This window comes from Harpia harpyja, chromosome 6 (assembly GCF_026419915.1).
Source record: "Harpia harpyja isolate bHarHar1 chromosome 6, bHarHar1 primary haplotype, whole genome shotgun sequence".
Taxonomy (NCBI): Eukaryota; Metazoa; Chordata; class Aves; order Accipitriformes; family Accipitridae; genus Harpia; species Harpia harpyja.
In genome coordinates this window covers 68,132,428-68,144,733 of record NC_068945.1, presented here as the reverse complement: position 1 = coordinate 68,144,733, position 12,306 = coordinate 68,132,428, and the positions used below count along the sequence as shown (strand labels likewise).

The following is a 12,306-nucleotide window of genomic DNA, read 5'->3' as shown; positions in this document are numbered from 1 at the left end:
AATGGTTATAGACATTATTTGAATTGCTACAAATACCTGGCAGCAGTACAGATAGTCTTTAAAATGTTTGATCTTTTTGGACTGTGTTAGTTAAATGAAGAGCATGTACACAGTTTCAGAAATAAGTCATGCCTTTCTTTTATTCCCATTGACATGCATATATGTAATACAGATTTGTTTAGCATCTCTTTTTTCTTTGAACTATGATTGGATGGAAACAGAAGGCTTTTCAGCATATTGCTAATGAATATGATAGTCATGAATGTATTTTAATTGTTATTTTCAAGAAAATAAAATCTTCAGAATCTGTTGATTTCAAACTGAACAAACCAGATGGTTCACCCAGTGAGGAGCGGAGTTTGGTGCTAAGTGCAGCTTTTCTTTAGTACTCATATTGCTCATTTCATAGTAGCTTGGTACAATTGTGTGATCTTTCTGTCTCTTGTTTTGGGGGCAGGATCATAAAATAAGTCAGGCTGGAAAGGACCTGGAGTCCTCTGAAGTGACTAATGACTCAGTACTTACCTACTGCTGTTACTGCTTCTCCACCTTGAACCCTGTCTCTACACACACAGCCTGGGAGACCTTGCTGATGAAGAAGGCTCAGTAGAGGTTGGTCAGTCTCCATGCCTGGAGGTTTTCAAAACCCAGATGGATACGGCCTTGAGGTACCAGGTCCCTTAGTTGACCCTGTTTTGAGCAGGAACTACATGACCTCCTGAGTTCCCTTTGAGTATCTCAGCTATATGTATCTACCCTCCCTAAATCATCCACCTCCTTCAGCAGGTGTCCCACATTTTCCTTGTTCAGCTTTTTACTTCTAACTTGTTATTGGAGCTCTTCTTGTTGGGACAAGAACATCAACGAACTTAGGTCTTGGTGGAGAGCAATGTTCCTCTGCATTTCAGTTGTATGTTCCTGTGGCTTACATTAGAAATTGGAATCCGTAACTCTTTTTGTTTTTTTTTTTTTCTCCTTTGGTCTATAACTAGACTTAGTAAATGAAGCTTAATGTCACATGTTCTGTATAGACTAGATCGTAACTTGTTTGTAAATTCAATTTTTTTCATTTTCTCCATTAGCCTCCTCTGAATGTGATCTTTTTTATCTGCACTACTGATTCTTTTAGGACTTCATTATTTTTAGAAAATGTACTGTAGCACCTTTACTAGTAATTACAAAAGCTTGTTTTAATTACAGTTGTCAAAGAATATGTTTTATGATGCATTGTTGTTGGTGCTGTTTCTAATTCATAACTATTCTCTACCTTTTCAAGTGGAAATTAACCTAGGGTTGTTTTTTTTTTTTTTAAGTGATGTGTCTGGATCATTTTTTGTGGTTAGGAATGATTTTGTGAATAGTGCTAGCTTCAAAAAGAAATTACTTGTGGGGGGAAGGGAGAAGCATATTTTCCTAAGAATATCCATAAGTTACTCCTATTGCCCATTCAGACTGATATGTGTATTAATATGTTGAAACAGAAGGTTAAAATTTAAAACTGTTGCAATCCAACACATATTAAATGTGGAAACCGAGCATCATTTTTATTGGGACACTATATGCAGTGAATGAAGATCGTAGTTTTGCTGACCCTAATAAAGTATACAAGTAACAACCCTTTTTCATCTGATTTTATCAATGTGCAAACATGCATGCGCAGGGCTATACATGATGGGTGAATGTAGTCCACTGCAAAAGGGTTTCTGGGCAAAGCAATTTAGTGGACATCAAATACTGAACAACTGTTTTACAACGTGACATAGTCTGTGCCTGTGTGACGTTAGTGTCAACGAGCTCATGAATTCACACCCTGCTTTAACCTACAGATGTGCTCATCCAGCAAACCTCAAGGTGCAAAACAAACGGAAAATCTCCAGCAACGTAATGGTGAAAGATCATTTTTTGAGATCCGCTCTCTCGTAGTACTGGTGCAGCACATTCATCCTGACCTGCCAGCAGTTCTCCTGCGAGATGGTCGTGCTTCTGGAGCTGCTGAAGGCCAGCCCTCTGCTGCTGCTTTCTTTTGCCGATATAATCCATTAACCTTTTCTTCAAAGTACACGGGCTCGCCTGAAGGCCTGTAGATATTTCATGTGACCTTTCCCATGAGAAAAGCCCTCCTTGCTCTAGTTAGCATTTCATTTGACAAGTCCCCTTAGTCTTGTAAAGCCGTTGTGACGGGGTGCTCTTCCAGCCCCCGATGCCTGGTCTCGCTCGCAGCCTTGAATGTGGCGTGGGAGACCCGGTCCCTTGGTTGTCTACTTACCCCGTCCTCTGACGTTCTTGGTGGGGTGATGAGGGAATGACCGTGAAGCAGCTTGGCGAGACCTAGGCAGAGCACTTTCAGATGGCTGACGATGATTTACAAAATTAGTGTCAAACTGAACTCTTATTTTGAAGCAGATTATTCTTCTTTGCCAGAAAAATGCAAACTGAAGCCCTCTCAGCGGTGTTCTGCTGTAAACTTGGTGGATGTTACTGAACCTGGAGCTCAAAGTCTGCACCGAGGGGCAGCTGTAAACCTGGGACTGCTGAGTGCTTCAAGAGCTGCTTTTGAAATCTGCCTACAAACTTCTCCTAAACTGCCTGATAATGGTTTATCCCCTGCAACCCTTTAAAGAGTAGCAATTATAGACTGCATGCACCTTGAACCTTGCTGTATCCAGCTATCTGGATTCCTTTCTTTATTTTTTAAAGATAATTATTAAACATACGTTCTCAGTCGGCTGCTTACTTGCTCTGCTCTGCCTTACAAAGGACAAAATGAATGTGTATCTGTTGTCCAGCATGAGAAGGGTTTGGCTTCGTCATGGGACTGCTCTGCAAGTGTCCCTGCACCCACGTACGAGGCGATGCACGGGAATTTTTTGTAGAAATCTCTTTCTCCAGTGATGGAAGCTTACACCAGTGCTGTGCTAAATCCAGGCACTACTTTTGAAAATGAAATCTAGGTTGGCCTTTAAATCTTGGTCCAACTTCCTAGTGATTCTGAAGAACCTGTATTTAATATTAGTCATCTCTTTTTGGATTTTAATTTTGGGTAGTCTTGGGAAGATGGGCTGTCCCTTAAAGGTGACCTTCTGAAGCTGTTTTCTAAATAACACCCAAGCAAACACTTTGTTTATTAGAGTTACTTTGTGAAGAAGTAATGAACCTGTTCCAATATCTCATTTACAACTAAAGTGCAACATTCAGCTAATTGAATACATGGCTACTGTTAATTATTTTGTTATGGCTAATTGATATTCACTGGGATCATGTTGCTGAGGCCCCATAAATATAATATTACCTTACAGGTTTTTATTTCTGCAGTGAATTCTCTTCTGTTGGCATATTTATATTGTCTCCTGTATAAATGAGTATGATTTTTTTTTTAATTACTTTATTTATTTATTTTAAACTTCGCTGAGTGTGCGTTACTGTACAAATGCCAGGGCTGGTAGCTATATGGGAGAAACTTTTTTTTTCTGAGCTTCTTACAGGCCTACCAAATTGTCCAGTTACTTTCACACTATAGGGAACCAAACCTTTGGGTAAATGTATTATTTAGTATTCTTATAATCTAATATTTCTACTTTATCAGTGATATAAACACTTTGATAGGATCAGGGCAATAAGCAACGTGACTATATTTGACTTCTTGGCCCCCATATCTTTAGTGCAGTAAAATCCAGCTGTTTTGGTCACTAATTATCTTGGGGGGCGGGGAACCAAGCCCCAAAATCAACCCCAAAAACTAACAAACTTTCCAGGACAAAATGAACTTTCCAGGGCAAAAGCTTCCATTCAGATGGATATACTTGGAAGAAATGTTATTTGCATTCCCCTGCTCACACTGTCTTTCATATATATAAATTTGGTGATCAGATACCGTTAAACAAATCCATTTCTCTTTTTTTGGATGGTATTTGATCAGCAAGCAAGACACAGATGAAAAGAATTTAAACTAAGCTGGACCCAGAGGAGAGGATGGGTTTCGTCTCCTCCATCATTAGTGTGCCCTTGACCTGCTGTGTTTTTACACCCTGAAAATTTCTGCCCGTGTGAATTGTCAGTAATGGGGCGAGTGAATTAAGTCATGATGCTCTTGCATGGATTTTATTATATCCTACTATCTTTCCAAAGTCAGTTTTGCTGCTTGTTTTCAGGTCATTGATAGACTCATGTAAAACACTATTGAATTGTAAGAACTAAAACTTAACTGAGTTCTCATGAGCATTATGGAACATTAATTTTACGTGTTCTTTGTCACTGCCCTATTTAACTCCACTTGCACAGAAGGAATGTTCTTGAGTTCGCAAGTATTTCAGGGATCGTGAGGCTGTTAAACGTAAAATATTCATGTATGGGTTACTATGATAATGTTCTGAAGCATTGTATTAGATATTTGGGAGAGGATGGGTTTGGGAAGGCACAACCTGGGATGAATTTTCAGCTGTTTCTATAACCACCAGGTTTGGGAGGTCTTACAGGGATTATCTGGAAAAAGCAAAACCATGATCTATACAAAGCATGGTAGTTAGGCTGTAGAATATTTAGTGTAATCAGCTTTGGAAAAACCTGTAATTAGTGAATAAAGGCTGATTTAAGTGGTGATGGACAGGGCTGTAGCATGTGCTCCATGGCACTATACTGAAGATGGGGTGGTTGGCAGGGGGCAAGGTTTGGTTTATCCAAGTAGAATTAAAATTTGGCTGTGTGCTTTTTGGATGAGCAGGGGTATTTTTGGTCAAGTTGCATTAAAAAACCCAACTTCCAAGTAGTTTTCTGCATTGTTCTAGATTACAGATATGCCTTACGTGCGTGCTTTTTTTTTTTTTTTAATTCTTTCTATTTACCATTATATAATAATTTTAATTTGACTTTTTGATTTTTTTACATGCTTCAGGATATAGAAAAAAAGGTAAGTAGTTAAGTGAGGAACAACCAAAAATCCAAAGTGTTTATTTTATGCCAAAAAACAGACCTCATCTTGACAAAGAGAATTAAGTGCTGCATCTACAGAAGTATAGCAGAATGTGTGGTATAAGTTTTCTGACATGCTTCTATGAGCATGACCTGGAGATTCCATCTTTAGTAGTCAGAGTACAACAGTTTACCATTTTACATGATGCTGCTAAAATAGGAACTTTTTGCAGTTGACTTTGCAGTGTTGGTACCTGGGTGAAAATAACATGTTAGAGGTAAATGACAATGTTGAATAGACAGTTGTGGTAATGAACGCTGGTAGTTAATTATTAGTCACTAAAGATATTTTATTATTAAAACATTATGAGCTTAGAATGAATTTGTTCTGATAATTTAGGCATTAAATCCTCCATAGCTTGTTAACAATCACTTGCCTAGTATTTCTTCTGGAGGACTTACAGCTTTGTATGTATTCTGTGTGCACGTGTGCTCTTTTAATGCTTTTTATAATTCTTATTGAGTCCCCTTAATGCTAGATATTGGTACATACTACAGACGAAAAGCCAAAAAAATGTCAACTTGCTCAGTAGTGCTGGGAGCAGTGTCTCTTAAACAAATACTCAAGTCATATTAGTATTCAAAAGGTAGATGTTCAAAATTATTCTGTATTATTTCAAGTTACTAGACATGGGAGTGATCCTACAGTAACGGGTTTCAGCTTGCTTAGTTGGATACTTCAACCGATACAGGAGTTTCCAGAGGAATGATTACTAATTAAAGAGGACAGCAGAGTTTTAGATGTACTTTTTAGATCTGCTTTTGCAAATATGTAAGCATTTGGTTCTTTCCAAATGTTCATGTGTTTAGAATTAAGCACATGCTAAATGCATTCCTCAATTGGGGTTTTAAAGAAAAAACAGCTACTTCAAAAAAATTCTTTTTACCACTGCCTACAAACATGTGGATGCAAGTTCAGCTTTTCTCATGTCAAAATGTCCACTTAGTTAACAAATTAAGTTAAATATTCAGGCTCTGCATATATTTTTTTTCAGTAGCTTGAGCAAGTTTCCCTAGGTTCAGAAGTGATCTGCAAAGTTAATTTAAAAAAAAAAAAAAAAAATTCATCTCAGCATGGTATGCTTGGTTCCGTCTTTGTGACGTTTCCAGATACATTTGGACAAACTATGGCACAGCTGTTGAGGAGGGAAGGAAAAAACCCAGTACAATAGACAGTCTCTTTACATTTTCAATGCAGCAATCATCATCTTATTAATGTACTGTTTGGCAAAAACTAATAGACTGCAGTTCTCAATCGCTGTATATTCCTTACTGGTACAATTTATAGTAGATGTTTTGCTTTGCAAGTGAGGCTCTTTCTTGATCTGGTTTTATCTTTCTATTTCTTTTTTTAGGCCAAGCAGCTGGAAGAGAAAGACAGAGAACTGAAGAAACATGATGCCTACTACAAAGAGCAGCTGGCTCGACTGGAAGAAAGGGTAAGCCTTCTTTCCCTTTTAATGAAGAGTTTTCTGTTCATTTCTGCTGCTGACTTTCTGGTTATGTTTTACTGTTAAACAAGATGACTTTTCTAAGGAGATAAAGATTAAAACTGTGGCCAGAGGGGTTTTTTGGTATTAACTGCTACTTTTTCTGGCTTAATATTGACAAGATGGAGGCTTTAATGTTGAGAATATTGTTTTCTTTACTAACTGAGTTGTCACATTTGCAATGAGATTTCATCTGTCACAGTAATTACATACAGAGAAATAATCCGAATGAGGTTACTTTTATACCAGCACTGATGAAGAGCCAGTGTGAGTGCGTATCACCAAGCAGTCTTAAAATTGCATGTGAAGCGTGCAGATATATACTGAATTTCTGCATTTGTTGAGGTCCACAGTTGCTTTCACTGGGTGGAGTTGGTGGTTTCTCCAAAAGCCACCAGTACCTGGAGAGTTTAATGATAATTACAAGTTGTTTATGCCATGTGCAAAAAGCACTTCTCTGTCTTTTTTTCACAGTAGATTTGAAACTAAACTGTACAGAACAGTTTGGTAACCTGTGTGATGTGCTTACAATGTTCTAACATATTGCTATTAACATTCCTATTCTTTATAGGGTATTATTTTATAGGATGTTAATTTCAAATAATTACTGCTGTCATCATTTTCTAGATCCCAAGCTGGCTGTAACCTTCAGCCTGAATACATTTGCCTCCTTTCCCCCTCTGCCTTCTTCCTGAGTCTACCTATTGTTGATTAATTTGGATTTTTTTTAGTTAGTTTTGAAAATTATATTGACAAGATACATATTTATTTATGCAGCTTAACAGGATAGAAGAAAACCCCTTGTTTTTATGGATTAGGAAGAAGAGCACATTGCATGAATTATGAGTGTATATAATTGGTCTTAATGAATATTTTAAATAGAGGGCATATCAGATACTGTCTCAGTGTTTTGTCCTGCCTTTTTGAAGAGGACATTAATGAAGTCATGTTCTTGGCAATGAAAAATAGTTTGAAAGGGTGAGGGTAAATTAGTTTAATGATTCTAAAATAGTGCATTATTTAAACAGTTAAAAATTAAGATCCTTCACAAAAAAACCCCCAACCACAGAATACCTTCCTTACTCTCAAATGCTGGTGTTAGAGGAAAAAGAATCTGCAGTATCTCATCCAAACTGGCTTCGTATGGGTTGGTTGTACCTCTGCTCGTACTTATCAGCCTTCCATTTTATTGTTACGGTGCAAGTAGTACTGGAGTGATTCATGGCGAAGGATGTGTGATAAACCATGATTCTTTGTTTGAAAGCTTTTCTTTTACCTTTTTAAGGTGCTGTGCAGCAAATAAGATTTTATTCTTAGTTATTTTTAATGTTAAAGTAGGTCGCTGATACAGTGCCTTTGCTTGCTCCTGTTAAGTGAAGACTTCTGATGTGGAATCGTGTTTTAACATGCATGTGAACATATCACTGTTGTGTGCAAGTGAGATAATGAAGTTTAAATAAGTGTATTTGAGTGCTACTGAAGCATCGTCCCCCAAATGATGTGAAATAGGTGAACTCTGCCATCTCTTGCTTTCTCTTCTTGGACTTGGAAGTCTCCAGGACTACAGCAGGCAGTTCTGAATTGACTGTCTTATGCCATGGACAATGTTTGCTCTGTCTTCAGAGTGGAACTCTCATGATATTAAGGCTTGTCTTCTCATTCTGACTTTTTATTTGTAAGCTAAGGGACCTTTGCTTTGCCAAGTTGTCGTCCGGTTTGTTTTCAAAGTACATGCGCATATCTCTTCCACACAAAAAAGAGTTATTTGAGCTCTGAAAGGAGGTGAACTCTGCTCCAAATCTGACTTTGAACTTTTTCAGAGATGTGGAGATTACAGAATGAAAACCTGCAAAAGCAGAGAGGTCATGTCTCCTGCAATCTCAGCTTCACTGAGGCTGGTGCCTGCAGCCGTTATTAAGGTCATTTGTGAGATTCTGTATTGATGATTTTTGAGCATTGGGATGGAAATAGAGCTTTAAGAAAAAAGGAAGGTCTGGAACGGCCTAATGTTCTGGAAATTGCAGAGCACAATAATAGGCTGCTTATTTGTTCCTAAACTTGTCCTAATTTCAGTGAAAAGTACACAAAGTCAGAGTATGGGCTGTTCAGCAGAGAAAAGATCAGAATAGGAGGTAAGGTGGGAGTGGAGTAAGCGGAGCTCAGACAAGTAATGTCAGTATGAAGAAATGTGCAATGAGTCTGTCACCTGTGACAAAGAATGCTAATTACATTCTCAGATCATTCTTACATCAAATAAGCACACTTTAAAAATACTGCAGTTATGCGTATGTGGTATTTCTGTCTGTTGCATCATTGAGTGTCAGAGCTCATCTGTATGATTAATTGGCTTTTTGATTACTTAGCTTTTTCAATTAGAAGCTTCGTATTTGTGTTCTTCAGTGCTGCTGAAAAAACAATGCAGACATTGATAATAAAGGGAGACGACAACTGAACAGATTAGTGTCAGCACAGTGTGCTCCTTATGGAGAAAATTATTATACATATTCAGTGCCAGATGAAGTCTGTCAATTATAAAATATTTCAGTGACTGAGTGAAGATGCTCAACCTTTTCAGGGGATTAATACAGGACAAAATAACTGTGCACCAGTGACAGCTGTGATACTAAAACATAAACAATTCTATTCTCCAGGGCAATATCTGTTCATAAATTTGGTTTATGTGCTAAAAACCTTTTGATACTTTCCAAAAACCCAGCGATTCCCCTAACAGCTGCCAGTGTTTTTAGGTCAAAGATAGCACATAAGCTATGAGTTATTACATGCTCCACAGCAGCAAAGCAAAATGAGATAGTTTAACAAAGGAGTTAAAGAATAACTTTCTCAAACTGTATATCTGACTAGGATGTAAAGCTGTTATTTAAGAGTTCACACATTAACCTTTGAGAAAAATTTTTCAGTGTTTTTCACTGTCTGCTTACAGGCTGATAGTGCTTCTTGACTACAGCAAAAAACCCCAGAGACAGCAGTATTCAAATCATTGACATGTGTGTACTCTACGTTGTCTAATTTACTTACTATAATAAGGTGGTGTTAGTGGTATTTTAAACCATTTGATTTGTCTTTTAAAATAGCAAAGCAAGAAAAAGGAAAGCTAACATCTCAGGCAGATGGAGCAGGTTGCTGGCTCAAAGAACATCCTATAGCCTCTTTCTCTACCATTGTCTCATGCGTGCATCCACACGCACAGTCACACACTTCTGTCCTGGTGTATTCATCGTCGCGCTGTTCAGCTCCTCCACGTCCATCATCCTTCCGTTGTGCCACCGCTTTCACTGTCAAGTCCAAGCCCCAGTGGCTGTAGGCTTCGTAACCATCTTTGCATCTCGAACGGCGCTGTGATGTGTAGGTTCCAGTCAACATCAACAGTTGCATTAATTTTGTCTACACAGCGGACACCCTGTTGTTCCTTCACCCAGTTGCTTTTGCTTTAGAATATTTTCGCTGCGTAGGAAACGTGACTAGATCCTCTCTCGCTTCTGCTTATAGTTTTGGCGTCATGCAGACACTCACAACGAGGTGAGTCTGTGCATGCTTCTGTCGCTTTGAGAATGATGCAACTCTCCCTAGTTCAAATTTCCTTCAGCAAATCCACCTGTTTTCATGTTACACTGCTTCATAATACTACTATGCATCATTACGAGAATCATGCCCCTAGTCATAGGAGCAGAAGGAAATTAATTTCAATACACTGCTGTATGACACAACTATTTAGTTTACCAGTGTGAATGAGCAAGATATGTATCCCCGTATTAATCAGGATATTTCTCACTCGAGCGAAGTTTCTATGCTTGTGAGTTTCCTAGAAATACTTTCAGTACGTATTGAGAAGTATGCATGCGAATATGCATACGGCATAAGGTAATAAAATTATTCTGTTAGCATTTGGAGGTTTCAGCATTATATTAGATACGCTGCAGATTTAGCAGTCAACAAGTTACTGCCCTGATAGTTCTTCCTTGCCGATTCTATAATTTCTGTGCATGTCCTTGCTGACTTTAGAGGCCTTTGTGCAGGGAGACTCCTGCACGGTACAGGGCTTACAGCCCGATCAGAGCCTGAGAATATAGACATAAGTTCTGGAAATGTGATCCTCTTATCTGCATCCATTTTTTCATGACTTAAATTTTGAGGAAGGATTTGCAAATTGTAGGTTCGACACTTAATTTGGGGATTCTACTTACCATGTAGGCTGTCAAGGAGCATTAACCTTAAGGTAAGATGAGCACACAGAGCACAAAGCTGTGAGCTGATGGCACATACTATACCAGGTGTTAAATAGTATTATCCATCCTGCTTGCTACAGTAAATAGGATTTTGCTATTATGATGTGTCAGGATTTTCAGAGAAATCAAATTTACTAGACACTAAACTGCCATCCTCACTGCTGAGCAGCTTTATTCTGGGATCTTGCGTTCATACTAATCCTGTTGGTAGGAAATGCGTATACCAATTGTGTGGGGAAATTATAATTTAATGATCTCTTCCTTTTTTCTATTCAAGGCTTAGAATGGACAACATGCTTTGCAGTGATAGCCCCAGTGCTCAGAAAAGGAGATGATATACAGTTCAGCTTCACAGCCAAGTATTGGCTTTTTGTAGGTGTTTATAATGAACATAAGTGCTAAGATGCAAACAATGAGAGTTCCACATTTGTTCAGATGCTTCAAAGTCTTGTTTGCCTTTTCAAATCTCAACAACTAAATAATCAGAATCTGTTTGCTATGTTTTTTGTAAACTGTAGTTTGCAAGATGTAGATAACAGAGGGGGACTCTTATAAAGCAGTATAATAACTACAAACATTTTTATCCCTACACCGTATTTTAGCAGTTTAAAGATTTTTGTTTCTATTTGTTTTAAGTTATCAGTCTGTTTACTTTCTTTGATCTTGCATGACTGTATCAGCAAGAATTTCATAACTAGAGGATGATTCTGCTCTCACCTCTTGTGTTTAGAAGTTTGTACTCACTAGAGCAAACATGTTTATTCTCCACACATTTGTACTGCATTCTTTCATGTCTTTCAAAATCAAATAGCAGTGATGTAGGTACAGCATTTTAAGACTTGAGGCTGGATCCAGCCAAGTAAGAAATGGTTTTGGCTGGTGATACTATTATGTACTGAGCACTTAAGGGAAACACAGGGAAAGCTCCGCAAACCTTTTGGCATTGTTCCCATGAAGAAATGGAATTAGCTCTAGCACAGAGCTGACAGACTTGCTAAGTTGTCCTTGTTGATTAAGTGCAACGTGTGCTTTCTTTGTTGGACACACGTAATACTGGTAGGTTTTTCCAAATTGCCCATTGTAATACAAAATACTGCTCATACAGATTTCTGTTCTAAACATAATGTATAGCAACAGGAATAATCACTGTGTTCTACATTTGTGTTATATTTTGCATCTTTCTTACCATGGATGAGTAAAGCAGCCTTTTGGTAGTAGCTTTAATGTATACTGCCGACATCTTTTTTTGTGAACATGGTCTGTAAAGGAATCTAACTTCCCCAACGTTCAGAGTTTCTCCAGTTTGCCTCTATGGAGATGCTTCATAGTCCTCTGTCTGGAGAGGTGAATTTGGTAGATGTGGTACAGCTAAAAATGCTTGGTCCTTTTCTTTCTTCTGTTGTTTAAACTGGTGCTTCCAGTAATGCCTGTGTTGTCTTTGACCTAACTAAAGTCCTGTACTTCAGCAAAGACGGGCTGAGTGGCAGTTTGTAGACCTTCCTTCTCTTTGAATTCTAAGTGAGTATGCCTATGTTGTATTACTTAACACTAACTTTGAATTTTATCCAGTCATTATAGCAGAAGTCTCTAAATATCCATGGTTTGAA

The 12,306-nt window shown here is 38.1% G+C and overlaps 1 protein-coding gene across 3 annotated transcripts in view; it reads left to right on the top strand.

Annotated features, from left to right (window-relative positions):
• The window catches only part of CHCHD3 (coiled-coil-helix-coiled-coil-helix domain containing 3), a 156,091-nt gene that overhangs the window by 92,955 nt on the left and 50,830 nt on the right, over positions 1-12,306 (top strand). For all 3 annotated transcript variants that reach the window (XM_052789212.1, XM_052789211.1, XM_052789213.1), the window contains one exon: positions 6,321-6,404. In XM_052789212.1, the coding sequence (XP_052645172.1) occupies positions 6,321-6,404 (84 nt within the window). The remainder of the gene's footprint in view (positions 1-6,320; positions 6,405-12,306) is intronic.